General features: G+C 40.0%; 1 protein-coding gene across 1 annotated transcript; it reads right to left on the bottom strand.

The window, feature by feature from the left end:
- Positions 1 to 15,115: 15,115 nt before the first annotated feature.
- Positions 15,116 to 17,768, bottom strand: LOC133911796 (uncharacterized). The gene is made up of 5 exons (XM_062354207.1): positions 17,396 to 17,768; positions 16,698 to 16,822; positions 16,109 to 16,423; positions 15,854 to 16,023; positions 15,116 to 15,690 (listed from the first exon to the last, which is right to left on the bottom strand). The coding sequence occupies exons 1-5, from the start codon at positions 17,663 to 17,665 to the stop codon at positions 15,305 to 15,307; spliced, it is 1,266 nt and encodes a 421-aa protein (XP_062210191.1). The 5' UTR covers positions 17,666 to 17,768; the 3' UTR covers positions 15,116 to 15,304.
- Between the last annotated feature and the right edge of the window lie 1,431 nt (positions 17,769 to 19,199).

Below are 19,199 nucleotides of genomic sequence, written 5' to 3' on the forward strand. Positions count from 1 at the left end.
GTCGATGAGCAAGAGCAGCCGCTGCCCTGGCTCTTTTATAAGTGCAGCCGGAGTGGGTGCTGGCCAATGGGGCTACGCCAGGTGTCCGCGCTCGTTACGGAACGGGATGGACGTCTCCAGGCAGGTGCCGGTAAACAGACGCGCACCTGGCAGCTCATGAATGGCTGAGAAGTGATTTGACCTGGTAAGACCAGATCTAGCTGTCACATGGCTGTTAGAGTGAGTGAGCGTGGTCTACGCGGCAGCTTGGATGCTACGTCTTCGAGTAGTGCTGGTTGAATATCTTTTTGCCGTAATTGCGCAGGTGGTTAAACAACTCTTTTCTCTAGCCAATCATCTCACGGATGCTGGGGCTTGCATAGGGCTAAACTAGGAGCGCAAGATCTACCTTCATCATGTGCAAGAATAAGATACTGAGACTGAGACGTCGTAGTAGTAGAGTCTCTCTATATACAAGTGATATTTTGCACAGAGGTGTAGAATACCAATCCAACATAGCTTAACCCAATCCCATACGCCCTTGCGCCCTACATCAAACCGCCACGTGTCCTGCCTAGTAGGAGTGTGACTTCATGCTCGGCACATGTCGCTCATTCTGTGCCGTTCGTTCAATATTTATAGCCTAATAATACTTTAGTAGTTATTCCGCAGTTGTTATCTAAGTAATTTTTAGTAGTTTTATTTAGAGTTATGTCAGTAGTTGTTTAGTAGTTTTAAGTCATAAAATATCTATTTAGTAGTCGTTAATAGTTTAGTATTTAATAGTCTAATTTATAGTAAAATTATTTAGTAATGTGTCAATAGTGTTAGTAGTTATCAGTTATTGCAAGTAGTATTAGTAATTTGTTCAGTAGTATTAGTAGTTTATTAGTAATATCAGTAATTTATTCAATATGTCAGTAATTTGTTACAGTATCAGTAATTTGTTTAGTAGTGTCAGTAGTTTGAAATTATATTAAAATTTGTTCAGACACGTGGTGCACTTTGATTGCTCGTGGGTGGGCTAGACCACGTGGAGGTGTAGAATAGCACTATCATTCATATATATATATATATATATATATATATATATACTTACTTATATATATAATATATATACGTATATATATGCACTATACTACATCTAAGGTGTACAATAATATTCTACACCTTCGAGTCCAACATGCACGCCCCAGCCAGCCCAATGCAACCGCATGCGCACCCAACCACCAGCGCACCCCAGCTAGCCCAACCGCTTGCGTGCCCCCGTGCGCCACGTCGCCCATGCTTTAACTCGTGCCAACGCCACCCACGCACGCGCTGTGCACCATGTGTCCCCACGCGCACCCACGCCACATGTCCCCGCGCCACTCGCCTCATGTGCCTACGCATGTGTGCTCACCATGTGCCACTCTTCCTGTGCCATCCGCTCAATAGTTATTCAGTAGATGTCATTCAGTAATTCTTCAGTAGTATCCAGTAGTCATTCAGTAATTTTTTAATAGTTGTTAGTAGTTCTTTTGTTCAGTAGTTATGCAGTAGTTGGACAACTACTGAAAAATTGTTCAGTAATATCGGTAGTTTAATACTTAGTAGTTTCAACTCATAGTAGCATCGTTTAATAGTTTATGTCAGTAGTTTTAATAGTTATCAGTAATTTATTCAGTAGTGCTAGTAGTGTGACTTGAAACTACTAGACAACAACTGATAACTATCGACATCATTGAATAACTACAGAACAAAAACTACTGTAACTTAGGACTACTGAACAACTACTGACATTACTGAACAATAATTATTGATAAAACTAAAGATACTACTAAACAACAACTAAATAACTGCATACTATTGAATAACTACCGACATTACTAAACATCTACTAACTGGCGAGAGGTGCGCACGGGAGAGAACGTGGCACTAGGCAGGTGCAGTTACACGCCATGTGGCGCATGCTCGCTGGTAGGCGTGGTGGGCGAGCGCAGGCGCGTGGGCGGCGTGGCCATGTGGCGCGTAGCGCGGCGGGGTGGTCTGCTAGCTCGGGCTAGGGCGGGGCAACCTGCTGGAGAGATAAGGTAGACTGGCCTTAGATATAGAATAGCGTGTGTGTGTGTGTGTATATATATATATATATATATATATATATATATATATATATATAAAGCATGTTTAGTACTCTGGAAGTATGTACTCTATATACATATTTTATAATATAAGGAGTATTTTATGTGATAAATGGTATGTATATGTGAGTATATAAGACCATCCACTTAGTATGTATACTTTTTAGTTGGTTTGCACATGTTTTTTTAAGTATATTATATTCTATGTACAAATATAAAGGTATTATTAAAATCTATTAAAATTGATGAACTTCTTTTCAATTTTTTCATATGTTCACATCGAAGTATCTTAGAATGAGTATATAAGTATACTCATAGTAATAAAGAAGTATATCCAGTTTATGTATATGGTATATCATAGTATATAGTATGTACTTCCAGAGTATAGACTAACTTTCTTATATATACACACCATTTAGATGATCTTATATATTCATATACTTCATGTATATATTATTTATCGTATGAGATACTCTTATGTTATAAAATATGTATAGAAGTACATATTCTGGAAGTACCAATATATATATCAGATCATTGTTTACAATCATGGCGCACATCTGACTGCACATTGCAAGAGCTTTCTTCGCAATGGAAAATGAAAAGTGCAAGGGTAACAATCCTATTTTCTATAGTATTCTAAGGCCCTGCTTGTTTCAGCTTCGGATTCTGGCTTTCAGCTTTTATAATCCGAAGCTGAAACAAACAGGCAGCTTTTGATTATAGCTTTTTAAAATCTGCTGGTTGGATTATGAGAATCTGAGAAGCTGGTTTTTCTCAGTTTTTGATAGGTTGTGAAAGTCCATTTTACTAAACTGTCCATTAAATTTTTTTTAGAATCTACAGTCTAAAAGTTTTTCACAATCCAGCTTTTTACAATCCAACTTTTATAAGCTGCTTTTCAGAATCTCTAGCTAAAACAAACAGATCCTAAAAAGAACGACCTGTAGCAACCAACAGAGCGAGAGCTGATTTATTGCGCCAGACAATTAAAGGTGATCACCGCATCGCACAAACCCTTCATTCCTCCTGTTCACTCCCCCTTTTCACTGTGCGCTAGACCGCTAGTATGTCTTTTCTTTTGGCAGCTGAGCGGAGGTGCAGTTGCGCTCGACGCAGAAAGCAGCTCTTGTGCGGTCGTGGGTGATTTGACCTGGTAAGCCCAGATCTAGCTGTCACATGGCTGTTAGAGTGAGTGAGCGTGGTGTACGCGGCAGCTTGGATGCTACGTCTTCGAGTAGTGCTGGTTGAATCTCTTTTTGCCGTAATTGCGCTGGTGGTTAAACAACTCTTTTCTCTAGCCAATCATCTCACAGATGCTGGGGCTTGCATAGGGCTAAACTAAGAGAGCAAGATCTACCATCATAATGTGCAAGAATACGATACTGAGCTGAGACGTCGTAGTAGTAGAGTCTCTTAATATATACCAGTGATATTTTATACAGGGGTGTAGAATATCAGTCCAACCCAATCCAATCCAACCCCCATACGGCCCCACGCCCTACATCAAACCGCCACGTGTCCCACCTAGTAGGAGAGTGTCCGCTTGCTCGACATGTGTCGCTCATAATGTGTCATCCTCTCATCCGTTATTGTCCAGTAATTCTTAAGTAGTTATCTAGTAGTTGTGATCTAGTAATTCTTTAGTAGCTATTAGTAGTTTTATTTAGAGTTATGTCACTAGTTGTTCAGTAATTTTAATTTATAGAAAATTTATTCAGTAATGTCAGTAGTCGTTAATAGTTTAGCATTAAGTAGTTCAATTCACAGTAAAATTATTTAGTAGTGTGTCAGTAATGTTAGTAGTTTTCAGTTATTACCAGTAGTATCGGTAATTTGTTCAGTAGTATTAGTAGTTTGCTAGTAATATTAATAGTTTGTTCAATATGTTAGTAGTTTGCTAGTAGTATCAGTAGTTTGTTTAGTAGTATCAATATTTGTTTAGTAGTTTCAAGTCATATTAAAATTTGTTTAGCCACGTGGCGCGCTCTGGTTGCTTTTGGGTGGGCTGGGTCGGGTCGAGGTGTAGTATAGCACTACCATATATATGTAATATGTATATATATGTATATATACATATATATGTGCATACAAATACTTATATATATACATATATACATTATATACATATATATAATGTATGTATGTATGTATGTATGTCTATACTACACCTAGGGTGTACAATTTCTACACCATTGAGCCCAACACGTGCGCCCAGCTAGCCCAATGCAGCTGTGTGGGCACCTAACCACCATCGTGCCTGAAAGGATCAAAAGGCCTAAGAGGGAGGTGAATTGGGCTATTAAAAAAAATTACTTGTACCGAAATTTAGAACAAGTAGTAACATTAGTCTATACGAATTGAAATATGACTACACGGTCAAACTAGACGGAAGCACGAAAAATAAGCAAGCTAGAACATAAAGTAAATACAAAAAGAAAAGCTTGCAAGAAATAAAATGCTCAAATGTAAATACAGGAAAATAAGGAAGTGATGACGGGTATCATTGTGCTTTGTGCAAGAGTGTTGAACGGGATTGTTTGCAAGTTTTATGGCACTTTCATTGTCATAAAGGAGTGGAACATTCTCTAGACGGACACCCAAGTCTAACAAGATTTGTTTCATATAGAGGATTTGAGCACAACATGCTCCGACGGCTATGTATTCGGCTTCCACTGTGGACAAGGCTACGGAGTTTTACTTTTTAGAAGACCATGAGACTAGGGATCGTCCTAGTAAGTAGCACCCACTCGAAGTACTCTTACGATCCACACGGCATCCGGTAAAGTCCGAAGCCGAGTAACCCAATAGTAGAAAACTAGCATTTTTGGGGTACCACAAGCCTATACTAGGTGAATGCTTTAGGTATCTAAAGATCCTCTTAACTGCGCTAAGATATAATTCCTTAGTATTAGCTTGAAAGCGAGCACACATGCATATACTAGTAAGGTAAAAAAGCGACCTAATCATAGAACGATAAAGCTTTTGGTTAACCAGTTTACTCGTTTCATCCAAGTCGAGATGTCCATTAGTAGGCATGGGATATTCATTGGCTTACAATCATCCATCTTTAACTTCTTTAGGATGTCTCTTGTGTACTTCTCTTGATGGATGAATGTCTCTTCTTTCAATTGTTTGATTTGAAAACCAAGAAAGTAGTTGAGCTCGCCAATCATTGATATCTCGAACTCCCTAGATATCATATCACAAAATTCTTTGCAAAACTCTTTGTTAGTTGAACCAAATATTATATCATCAACATAAATTTGACATAAGAAGAGTTCATTGTCGATGATTTTTGTGAATAATGTAGTGTCCACCCTCCCGATCTTGAATCCTTTGTTGATGAGGAATTCACGAAGGCAACCATACCAAGTTCTTGGGGCTTGCTTGAGTCCATAAAGTGTCTAATGCAATCTATAAATATGATTAGAATATCTAGGCTCTTTGAAACCAGGGGTTTGTTCAACATAGACACGTTCATTAATGAATCCATTTAAAATGCACTCTTCATATTCATTTGATAAAACTTAATATTATGATGTGAAGGAAATGTAAGAAGGATACATATGGCTTCTAGCCTTGCCACGTGAACTAATGTTCCACCAAAATCCAAACCTTCAACTTGTGCAAAGCCTTACGCAACTAGTCTTGCCTTGTTGCGTACCACCACACCATTTTCATCTTGTTCGTTACGGAAGAGCCACTTGGTTCCAATCGCATTCTTGTCTTAGGCCTTTCTTCAAGTATCTATACTTCATTGTAGGTGAAGTTATTGAGTTCTTCTTGCATAGAAATTACCCAATCAAGATCTTTAAGAGTCTCATCTACATGTGTGGGTTACAAACAAGAGACAAATAAATAATGTTCACAAAATAAAGCATATTGATGAGAGCGAGTTCTTACTCCTCTAGATGGACTTCCAATGATCAAGTCAATTGTATGATCCTTAGAAATGTGCATTTGCTTCACTTGTGGTTCTTGAGGTGTGTCTTGTGGTGTCTAACATTTTGAGCTTGAGTTTAAGCTTCCTCTTGAGAGATATGAACATCTTGTGATGGAAGTGGATGATCATCCTTTTCATCATCTTGATTAACTTAGGACACTATAGAGGTGTGTGGAGTGGAAGTAGAAGGTACATCTTCATCCTCCTCATTAGGTTTGATATCCCCAATCGCTATATTCTTCATCACATCTCTCAAGGGTTCATTGCCTACATCATTATAAGAAATATCTTCTCCTCGAGAGTTATTAGATTCATCAAACTTCACACAACAAGTTTCTTCAATAAAGCCGGTGGCATTGTTGAATACTCAATATACTTTGTAGTTCAATGCATACCCAATAAGAAAACCAATATGATAATGTTTTTCAAACTTGCCTATGCATTCTCTTTTCTTGTAGATAAGCACTTACACCCGAACACCCGAAAGTAGGAGATACTGAGTTTCCTCTCAATGAGAAGCTTGTACGACGTCTTCTTCAAAAGTTAGTGGAGATACATTTAGTTGGATACATGACACGCCGTATTGATTACTTCTGTCCAAAACTTCTCTGGTATACCATACTTATCCAACATTACTTTTGCAAGAGTGATCAAAGTCTTGTTCTTCCTCTTCACCATGCTATTTTATTGAGGGGTGTAAGTTGAAGAAAGCTCATGCTTGAAGCCTCTATCATCATAATAATTTTCAATTTTAGTGTTCTTAAATTTTGTGCTGCTGTCGCTTCGGATATTCACAATTTTGGCTTCAAACTCATTTTGAACCCTTTTTGCAAACTTCTTAAAGATCTCAATGGTCTTACTCATGTCGCCTAAAAAGAAAGTCCAAGTGTATCTCGAATAATCATCAATAATGACAAGGTAATAGAGATTATTATCAAGACTTTTATAGGTAGTTGGTCCAAAGAGGTCCATGTGTAGAAGCTCTAAGGTTATTGATGTAGACATCATTGATTTATATGGATGAGAACTTGCAACTTGCTTTCCCGCTTGGTAAATACTACACAACTTATCCTTCTCGAACACTACATCCTTCAAACCAACAACCATTCCATTCTTGAACGTCTTCTTGAGTTGCCTCACTCCAATGTGTGCAAGTCGACGATGCCAAAGCCAACCCATGGATGTCTTGGTGAAGAGACATGTTATCAAGGTAGCTTCATTAGAGAAAACATCCACATGATACATATGTCCATGTCTAAAACCTTTAAAGATTGGATCATTATGGTTCTTGCTAGTTATGATAACATCAATATCATTAAATAAACATTTGAAGCCTAAATCACATAGTTGAGCTACGGAAAACAAATTAAAACTAAGAGACTCTACTAAAAGCACATTAGAAATTGAGAGATCCTTGGAGATTGCCACCTTACCCAAACCTACCACATTTGCCTTAGAATTATCAACAAAAGTGACTTTGTCATTATTGTCTACTTCATCTTATAGAGTGGTGAACATCTTTATATTGCCGGTCATATGTTGTGTGCATCCACTATTAAGCATTTAATGCTTTTAACCAGCTTTGTAGTTCACCTACACACATGGGATCAATCCTTTTGTTTAGGTACCCAACTAAATTTGGTACCTTTCATGTGAGACACAAGAGCATTAAACACCTAAAGTTGCCTAGAAAGCTTGCCCTTAGCTTAAGTTCCAACGAATTTAGCCATAACTTTTCCACTTTTCCACTTTTAAGCTTATGCAATAGGGAATGATGATCATTGAAAATTGACTTGTATTTAGGAGGCAAAATAGGAAGGGATTTAGTAGGAATTGGACACTTCCTTGTGTGGTGGCCGGTGATCTCGCAATATTGATAATATGAGCCAACTTCCTTCATGTAGCATTTCTTGATCTCCGGTGACTTGGTGATGTTCTCCACTGGTTTTGGGAAACATATAAGGCTCCTCTTGTTGTAGTCCATGACATTCTTCATGAGAATTTTTTTTGTGCTTTTACTCCCCCTTAGTCAACCGGGCTATATACAAATTGAGATTTGCAATCTCATTCATGAGCTCTTGCTCCATTGCATGGTTAGTCTTAGAAGATAATATAGTATCACATGAAGAAGAGCGTGAGATATCAAGAAGATCATCACAAGAAATAGATACATTGAACTTAACAACATCAATAGCAGACAATTCATTCATGCTAGGATCAATAGCATCCTAAACTAACTCAAATTCTTGATATTTGCGTTTTAAGTCAACATACTCAAGTTTTAGCTTCTTGTTGCTCTCTTCATGAGACTTGCTATATACAACTACTTTATCATATTTTTCAAGCAAATCATTGTATTTAGTAAGTAACTCATCATGACTAGATCTAAGCTTAGTATTATCATTTTCGAGAGACTTGATTTTAGCTTTTAGATTTTTGATGATGGTAGCATAGTAATTTATGAGCTTAGATAGATCATTACAAGAAAGATCATCATCATCCTCACTACTCACCTTGTTGTTACTTTTTGCCATGAGGTACATAGATGGTGGAGGTAGTGGTGGATCATTATTGATGATGATGAGGCCCGTAAAGTCATTATCTTCATCATCACTTGAATCTCCACTTGAGCTTTCGCTAGTGACCCATTCACCAATAATATAAGCCTTGTGGCCTCCAAACTTCTTATTGAAGAGCTTCTTCTTCTTCTTCTTCTTCTTCTTGTCTTGACCTTTTCTCATGTGCTTGTCATCATCCTCATTTGCATCTATTCTCTTGCTCTTATTTTTGTTTCTGTTGTCAGGATGAGGGCAATCATATGACATGTGGTCCTATTCACCACAATTGTAGCATTTGTCAAATTTCTTGTCTCCACCACCAAACTTGTCAAACTTTTTGGAGCGAAATTTATTCTTTTTAGGATCATAGTTGTAGCCCTTCTTGTTCAACTTAGATACCATCTTTGCGGTTCTTCTTATGAGGAGGTCAAGCTCGGTGTTGGAGTCGTCATCATCATCTTCATCGTCATATTCATCGCTTTCACTTGTTGATGGAATCTTCACCTTCTTCTTTTTTCTTGTCAATCATTTCGGCCTTGAGAGCAAGATTCTTTTTCAAAGATGGTTCTTCTTAATCTCCAAACAAGAACATCTCATAAGCACGAATCTTGCCCACAGCATTAGTGACAGTCATGTCATTGATGTCTTTCTCATGAAATCCTATGAATAATATTTTCTTGAGATAATTGAGTGAGTTCAAGAGAATTAATTTTTTCAACAAGCATATTCAAGCGAGAATACATACCATTGCATAGCTCATTAGAAAGCATCTTAAATTGATTAAGGCTGTTCATTAACATATGATATCTTTCCTCCTGGATTTTTATAGAACCCTCATGAATTTTACAAAGACCGGTTCAAATATCATGAACTAATTCCTTACTCCTTACTATAGAAAACATTTCTTCACTAATTCCCTCAAAAATAGCATTTTTAGTCTTAGCATTCCATCTAATTTATTGTTCGGTAAATGATTGATCAAACTCAATAGAAGCGACTAGCCAAATTTCGGGGGAAATAGCCTTAAGATAGCTCATCATGCGAACTTTCTAATAGGAGAAGTTCTTTACCTCGAACCTTGGCATGCTACTTCCATTCTTGTGGGCTATTGCTCTAGGATTTTAAGCCTATCAAGAGTACAAGACTCTGATACCAATTGAAAAGATCGAAAGGCCAAAAGGGGGTGAATTGGGCTATTAAAAAATTACTCATACTGAAATTTAGAACAAGTAGCAACATTAGCCTATATAAATTGAAATATGACTACACGATCAAATTAGATGGAAGTACGAAAAACAAGCAAGCTAGAACACAAAGTAAATACGAAAAGAAATGCTTGCAAGAAGTAAAATGCTCGAATGTAAATATGGAGAAATAAGGAGATGGACAAGAGAATACTGATTTTTTTACCGAGGTATCAAGGAGTTGACACTCCTCCTAGTCCTCGTTAGAGCATCCATAAAGGATATCACTTTCTCTTGAGTCACAAAGTCTCAAGTTCTCACTCATGATTGCCATTTCTCCATCTTTAGATTGATGGAATCAAATCAAGCACATAGCTCTTCCCGGGGCTCCCACAAGAACTTCAAGAGCTCACCAAGACACCTTCAATCACCAAAGATCGGTTAGGTGTTTCTAACTATCAAGAATAACAAGTCAATAGCTTCACTTGACCAAGATCAAACCTAGACTATAGCTAGATGCACACTCGCTACTCTTGAAATACTAATAAAGTCCTTAACGTTCAATTAGGGACTTAGAAATCAACTCAAGTGTTCTCCCTTACTTCTTGATGATACACACAGTGAGGAGGGTATTTATAGGCTAAAGATCCAAATTTAGCCGTTGCTTAACCACCCACTTTTTCTGTTAACAACGGATGGTCTGGTGAGTACCATCTCACTCATACCAGACAATCGGGTGAGTAGACTCTTCAGAGATAACTGTGTCAGCTGTCATTAGCCATTGATCCTCCGGTGTACTCATCCAGTGACCACTGAAGTGACACCGTACAATCCTGTCAGAAGAACCAGGCCAAATCACTTGTTGCAAACTCTATGCAAGAATTAGTCTCGTAATGCCATCTTTACTTACACCGGACCATCCGATGAGTGAAGTCTCTTCTGAACCTCTCTACAATATTGATCCAGTGCATTTGTCTAGTGAGCACAACGTAAACATTGGACTATCAGGTGAGTAGAGCATTTTTTCTGCACTTGAAATTTGGTTCTGCAAGAAATAGTTTGGTGATCCCCTCTTTCCATCACCGGATAATCCGGTGAGGTCAAATTCATTTTCCCTTGGAAATTTTGCTTTTGCTGAAAAAGTCTGGTTCACTCACCACTCCAACACCAGACCATTTGGTGAAACACTTCAAAAACTTTTGAACACGTGTCACCAAAAAAAGCTTCCAGTGATTTCACTAGTTAGACACTGGATCATCCTGTGCACTAAGTTCTCTTTCGTTCTAAACCAAAAGAAAAACTCCGATGAGAATTCTTTTCAAGTCACCAGACTATCCAGTGAGATATATTTGTTGCCGAGCTCATCCAATTCAACCCTCTTTGAACTCTAACTCCTTGACGACTAAACCAAGGGCTTCTATGAGCTACCTAGTACTAGAAATTCACAAATGTGCATCAAACCAAGTTTAGAGTCACTAGACCAAGCTACTACTCTTAGCCCCTCTTTATAGAACGGTAAAAAAGACTAAAAAAGAAGACCTACACTACTCTAAGTGTCATTCATCATATTTATGACACTTAGAACTAGAAGATCCTTAATCTTGATGCACAAGTCCTTTAATCGTCCATATAATCAACTTAGGAACCAAGAATATTCAATCATCATTGTGAACTAAAATTTTTATACCCTTCAAAACACTCTTGTTAGTCATGATGATACAGTTGTTATTAATCACTGAAACACTTACCACTTACCTATGACCCTAGATGCTACAACGCCCTAGCCAGCCCAACGCAGCCGCGCACGCACCCAACCACTCGCGTGCCCTGTGCGCCACTATCCCCACACCACCCATGCGCGCGCTCGTGGCCGCGCCATTCCCACGCGCGTTACGCACAACGTGTCCCCGCGCCACTCACCACGCCCACCCACCCCACGCACGCACACCACTTGTCCCCGTGCCGCTCGCCTCACGCTCCCATTCACGCTCGCTCGCCATGTGCTACTATTCCCGTGCCACCCGCTTTGTAGTTGTACAATAGCTGTCATCCAGTAATTCTACAATAGTGTCTAGTAGTCATCCAGTAATTCTTCATTAGTTGTTAGTAGTTCTATTGTTCAGTAGTTATGCAGCAGCTGGACAACTACTGGAAAATTATTTAGTAATGTTAGTAGTTCAATATTTAGTAGTTTCAAGTCATAGTAACATTGTTCAATAGTTTGTATAAGTAGTTTTAGTAGTTGTCAGTAGCTTGCTCTGTAGTGCTAGTACTGTGACTTGAAACTGCTGGACAACTACTGACATCATTGAATAACTACTAAACAAAAACTACTGTGACTTAGGACTACTAAACAGCTACTGATATTACTGAATAATAATTACTGATAAAACTACTAATACTATTGAATAACAACTAAATAACTGCACACTGAATAACTACCGACACTAATGGACATCTACTAAGCGGCGGAAGGTGTGCGCGGGCGAGAACATGAAACTGGGCAGACGCGGTTGCGCACCACATGGCGAGTGCTGGCTGGCAGGCTCCGGGGCACTCGCATGCTGGTAGGCGCGGCGGTCAAGCGGCTGGCACGGTCAGTGGTGCGCAGCGGGTCCGGGTGGCCTGCTAGCTCGGGCTAGGGCGGGGCAGCCTGCTAGAGCAGGTGGGCTGGACCGGCCTGGGCGTAGAATAGCGCTATCATGTGTATATATATCATGTCATTATTTACGGTCATGGCACACATCTGACTGCACATTGCATGAGCTTTCTTCGCAATGGAAAATGAAAAATGCAAGGGTAACAATCCTATTTTCTGTAGTATTCTAAAAAGAACGACCTATAGCAACCAACAGAGCGAGAGCTGATTTATTGCGCCAGACAATTAAAGGTGATCACCGCATCACACAAACCCTTCATTCCTCCTGTTCACTCGTCCTTTTCACTGTGCGCTAGACCGCTAGTATGTCTTTTCTTTTGGCAGCTGAGCGGAGGTGCAGTTGCGCTCGACGCAGAAAGCAGCTTTTGTGTGGCCATGGAGCTCCCTGTTGTGCGGATTGGCAGTGTCACAGTACGCGTGTTCTGGCCGCAGCAAGAGGAAGGGGAAAGGAAAGGGGGGCAGGGAATAAGCTGTCTTGAGCCAAAGAAAGATGGCCGAACTCGGAGGAGAATGTTAGCGCGTCGGATCCTCACGACAGACCACCACCGGAAATAACCGATCATGAGGGTCTTTCTGATTCGAGTCGCGATCCTGCCAGTGGGTATGGGGCTGCCGAACCACGAGATCGGTGTCTCGTGGTTTTCTTGGCTCAAAAGAGTTTTGGTTTGCATCCTAAGGCATGAGATTTTGGTTGCCTTGTTGCAAGGCTCGATAGAACAGGCATGATAACTATGGTTTCTACAACAAATGATCTTTCATCAAGACCTAAGGAATTTGCAAAATACTAGTGAAGTAATAGGATTAGAACAAGAATTCTAGAGAGGATTAAAGAAACATCTGGAAGCAAATAGCAAAACTTAGACCACAGCTAATAGTAGAGTGGGCCCACTAAGCAACCATCATCTCTAACCAAAAAGACTGAGCAAAAACAGAAACATAAAGGTGACGAGGACAAAACTTATCAGTTTAGTGCCGTTGGTCCATCCACATAGCATAACCGTATATGCAGACATCATACCGGTGAAGATAATGTTTTAAAGTGGAGGTAAAAAATATTGCATGCAGATGATAAGTTTTTAAATAAAACTGGTGGCCGCAGTTCGACAAGGAGAGTAAAGAAATGCACAGGAACTAATGGGCATTACGTTGCCCAGAGGGGATAAGGTAAGGCCTAATGACGCAGCAAAATCAGATAGGCAACATGCTAATCATGCAGTGCACGAAATAGTTAGGTCGTAATGCCCTATCAGGAAACATGTGACAAATTTGATGATGACATGCGGCTCAGCAACAGCTCGACAATAGCTCTAAACAAGTCAACAGATTAAAAAAAAAAAAAGTAGCATGATTGATAAAAGGATTAGGAAGATATTGGGCACGTCAACATGACAATTGACTCCACCACTTTAGAGATCATTTTTTTAGTGTAACCACGGCAGGCTTCAACGCTGGCCTGAACGTTGTCTTTAGTATGTGAGTTCATCATACAGGTTTTGTGATACAAAGGGTATGTACTAGGTACAGAGAGGGAAAAACAGATCATTCACTGCCGCAGCACCAGAAACCAGTCAACGTTTTGGTCCTACACAGAAGCTGAACCTAAAACTGCATAGTTAAGTGTTTTCCAAATGAACGGCATCAGAGGTAAGGTCCCACATTTTTCAGTTAAACACCGCATACTAGTTTAGTTGAATTCCCCCCTTCATGTGACGTTAAATTTTGAATTTACAGAAAGATACGAGATTAGATAAATTCGATAAGACTCATCTCATATGCATGCTAATACCAACGCACAAAATTGTAACCTTTTATAGACTGACTGGCTGGTAAACATGTTTACAATGTTTAGTTTTGGCTCTTCATATGCCTCAAACCTCCTACTCTCCTAGGTACACATGCTATTATTTCCTTCCAGGCAAAATAGTCAGGTACATTAAAGAGACCATTTTTTGGTTGAAGAGTGCCAAAATTTTCTAAACTTTATTCCTTTAGGATAAGGTTTTCTATCCAAAACCCAACGACTATGAAGTTAAAGATGAGGATCAAGAAACTCAAGATAATCCATAACTGCAACAACCATGATAGGGAGATTTTCATTTCTCAACAAGCAAAAGAAACTTGAAGGCTAAGGGCACATATAAATTCTGGTTAGTGTACAGACATTACACATACACACAAATGGCTATACATTACTGGTTAGCTCCAAAGTTTAAGTGATCATAAGTTGGATGTCATGAATATGTTTTGCATCCAACAATAAATTATTCCCTGATCCAGGATGATCCTGTTAGTCAATGTTTGACTAGGAACGGATTTGTCAGTATATTATCTAAACAGTTTAAATTTTAAGTAATGAAACCTAATAATTCATTGTGAAATATTTGAAGTCAAGTTCGAGGAAAGAATGAAAGTCATAAAATAAAAAAAAATTGCATTGCTGAACGAAACCAGAAGAAACTACATAAACAATCAGGACAGTCATCATTCGCTAAGGTTAATAAACGAAAATATTGAAGGAATATCATGCATATGGTTGGAAAAATAGAACACACATAGACAGGAGACTAGGAGACATGAGATTCATTCACATACTTATATAAAGATTATGATTCTTCATTTAAGAAACAGTTTTTATCTTGTTATATGCGCATCATTTGAATGCTGCAAACTTAAACTACCATTGAGGAATATGCATTCTTTATTAAAATGTCAATGACTACCACATTCAACATATCTACTTTCAGCAACATCATCAACTAGTAAACAAATATATATTAGCTTTGATGGAATGTCACAACATATTCTGAAATCTAAACACAGGGGAAAAACATTGTTCGACATGGCTGTGTGACTGATTGTTATTTTTTTGCTGAATAATGGGCAAGCTTCAGCCTTACCTCCTCAAGTTCAATATCTTCCATGTCATCATTACTTAACCATGAAGATAAGCAGAGATCAACAACATCAATACCAGTGTCTGTTGGAGAAAAACCATCAAAATTGGCAAGTCGTCCGAACTTAACTATCTTTCCTAGACTGGCAGCAGATGGTTCCTCTGCAAACTTAAGTAGGATGTCTTTCATAGCACAAGACCAGATAGGCCTAGCCATCTTCAAGAAGCAGCACAAAGTTGTAATAGCAAGCTTAACTGTTCCAATGTCAGATTCATTTTTCCCACCTCTTCCATGGAAATCTGAACCTCCGAGTTTCAGAAGCCCATACTTCTCAGCTAATTCACTAAATCCTGTAAAATCCATTCCATAATGTTGTTAAAGATATCATAACATGACTAAGATAGCCTCGTCAGTAAAAGGATAAATATACGCTAAGTTGCTAACAAATAAAAATTCAGTGCGGATCCTCCATTCTATCTCAAGTCATTCATGCATGAAGTGTAAGAGACATACCATCAACCTTTCCATCGCTTCTGTAGACCTCCATACCATTTAGACCGGCACCTTTTAAGGCCCTGATGATTGCATCCGGGTTCTTCAATGCCCATGGGTGAGCAAGTGCAGAAATACCCCCTGTACGACTAATCAACTGAACAACAGTCTCGGCAAATGGTTCACTCCCTCTGTAGAAAACACAAATACAGGCATTGGTATTAACCCAAGATTTTTCTCAGCATGGGAAATACATATTTGGGATGAAGCATAAACCTGGAATACGCAGGGCCATCATCACCAAGGTACTTGTTGAATGCTTGCCTTACATTCTCAACATAACCCGCTTCAACCATAGCCCTTGCTACATGCAATCGACCAGGTGCCACTCCCTCACCAGCAATTTTAGTTACATGCTCCCACTTTATTGGCACCTTTAATCTATTTAGCTTGGTCAGCATATTCTTTGCGCGTAAGTATCGCCCATCTCTAATGTTCAATAGCATGGTGTCCAATTCATCGAAACTTGACGGACCACACATACCGTAGTATGCAAGGATATGAACAGGCTCACCAGCACCAGCAACTTCCCTTATAGATGAAATTCAGGATATAACGAATCATTATATGAAGCATCTGTAATCATACTAAAGCTACTTAAATGTTGTTTACAGAAGCCATTTGTCTAGAAATGGCAGTGCAATGTAGCATTAAAACAAGGAACATACTACTTGGACAATTGCAGATCTAACTGATGAGGGTATGCGCCAATAAGATGATCGATTTATTAAATTGCATGCTATTGCTGATTTCATTCTAAACATTATGGAAAAGGTCTTTGCAATAAAAGCTAAAATGCTCTTACCTTGGAGAATATACTGCACTGATTTCGACTCCAGGAATTATTCTCATGCCAAATTTGGAAGCTGCTGACACAGCTTCTGGCATGCCAGCCATGGTGTCATGATCTGTTAGGGCGAGAACTTTCACCTGTGCCACCAACATATATAATTTAGTCCTTCCAATTTTCCATCAATCAAAATTACAATATGCACACTATAACAGAAACTTTAGGGAGGTAAGGTGTGGTACAGAACCCATTGAAACATTCCGTGGGGAAAAAAATACTACATCCCAATCAACTTATTTTTTTAGCACACATTAGCCAAGCATTGTACGGCCTTAACTACGCAATGCAAGTGAGAAGATGCTTTAAAACAAACTGCATTAAAACCTCCTCTGAGATGCTCTATAGCATTTCCAACAACCATTAATAGGTTAAAAACTCATAGGCTATTAGGCTACTATACAAGAACAAACCAATAGCACATTATTTATTTCTACACAGCTACACACATTGGCAGGTATATACAACTAGGGCAAGGTACAAGGCAATGCTTGGATTTGCTCAACAACTGAAGCGTGCGCACACGACGAGATGATGGGGGTTGAATACTTTGAAACCCACACGGCACAGCACAAAACCGCCGACCAAATCACACACGCATTTCCTCAAACACCTAATGGGCGAACGGGGGAGAGGTCAGGTACGGCTTCACTTACGCCGTTGCGGTGGGCGCGCTCGACGAGCGCGGAGGGGGAGAGGAACCCGTCGCTGTGGTTGGAGTGGGAGTGGAGCTCAAACAACACCTCGCCGCGGAGCGCGGCCTGGATCGGCAGGAAGTCGTCCGCGGCGGCATCGGCCGCCGAGGGTTCTGGAGGCGGCGCGGTGTGCGCCCAGGCGCGGACGTAGTCGAGGGCCAGGGCTTGGTCGGCGCTCGTCTTCGACTTCTTCTTGCTCCTGCTCGTCTTCGACTTCTTCTTGCTCCCCATGTCGGGAGCGAGCAGTGGCGCCTTCGCTCGCGAGGGAGACGGGGAGTTGGGGAGGAATTTCGACTCGATTTTGCTCGCAAAAAGGTCATCTCTAACGGATACCCTAAGTACCCGTTAGGAGGCTCGCATGGTCTCGTCTTTCATATCTAGTAAATTTTATTTGAAATAGGTTGATTAGTTGAAAAGAGATTAGGTTTCTTTGTTCCTATTAATATATGTGGTATAAAATTGAAATAGAAAATAAGTATTAATATGATGTTTATTTGCATAAATATACTTTATATTACTTAATTGATCATATTACGTTTTAATCCAATTTAAAATGTATGAATATAAATTAATACTTACTAATTATATTTTAATCACATCATTAGCACAGTCTGGCTTGAGAGAAACATGGATGAAATTCGTTTCCCTAGAGCCACGTTGCAACAGTGCTTTTGTATCGTGTCGATGTAAAGAATAATAGGGTCCCTTGATAGGGGACCTACGATGGTCAAATATCAATATTTTCTACACGTTATGATTGGGCAGGAGCATGGTCTCCCGATACGTCCAGTCAGTGGCCACACGACCAGTTTATCCGACCAGTCTCTAGGTCTCAGAGGGAAATCCTGCGGCAAGTTTTCTCTGGTCGCGGAACAGGGTATGTGCCTAATCAGTCTAATTTCATTACATACTTTTCCACTTAAGTGGTATATCTTACCCATATTGTCCTTCCGAACGGACCTAGGCATGGCCGGCATAGGCTTACCGTGTCATATCCGTAACATTAAACACTACGGGACGACCTAACAAAGCATGGCAGTAGATTTTGCAGGAGCGCAGACGGCACGTGGGGATGAGACCTGGCAAACCAGGCGATAAGGATGGCGTGAGCATGGGGCCGATGGCACATACCCTGCAAACCGATAGGGCAAGTGGAATGCGACCACTCACCGTAATGATAGGCACAAGTTAGAAGGATTAGCTAGGTTTGGATCTAACTTGAGTCCCTGTGTAAGTCCTCTCTCCCTCAGATATATAAAGGGAGGGAGACATGGAGAAGAGATGAAGGAGATCCAGTTCATTCAGACCCATATCAACAAATACACAGGATGTAGGGCTATTATTCTAAGGGAGGCCCGAATTTGGATAAGCCCCGATGTTCTTAACTTCATCACATGCATGCACCTAAGACATACGGCACCAGGTCGCGGATCACGCGCTCGTCGTCAGGTATACCCCAAAATCATTATCAGGGTTAACCCCCGACATTTGGCGTGCCAGGTAAGGGACACATTTTTTGCATCTTAGTAAATTTTTGTAGTGTGTTTTGGCTACCTATGGTTGGATCCACAGCAACCAACGAGCCTGGATCCAAGGACTCGGGTTGCCATGGGATGTTCACCATGAAGCAAGATCCAGACGAGCTTGGGGGCTACATAGACCTTCACGCTGCTGGATCCTGACGATAGACTCCAGGCTATATGCCTTAGGGGAAAACCGCCCTGACAACTACATGGCCGTTCGGAAAGTCCCCCTCCATGTCAGG

Source organism: Phragmites australis, chromosome 3, assembly GCF_958298935.1.
Source record: "Phragmites australis chromosome 3, lpPhrAust1.1, whole genome shotgun sequence".
In the NCBI taxonomy this organism is placed as follows: Eukaryota; Viridiplantae; Streptophyta; class Magnoliopsida; order Poales; family Poaceae; genus Phragmites; species Phragmites australis.

Coding starts and splice junctions, on each gene's coding strand:
- LOC133911796 (XM_062354207.1), bottom strand. CDS start 17,665: ATGGGGAGCAAGAAGAAGTCGAAGACGAGCAGGAGCAAGAAGAAGTCG. Junction 16,823..17,395: donor AGCGCGCCCACCGCAACGGC/GTAAGTGAAGCC, acceptor TTGGTGGCACAG/GTGAAAGTTCTCGCCCTAAC. Junction 16,024..16,108: donor GATGGCCCTGCGTATTCCAG/GTTTATGCTTCA, acceptor TGTTTTCTACAG/AGGGAGTGAACCATTTGCCG.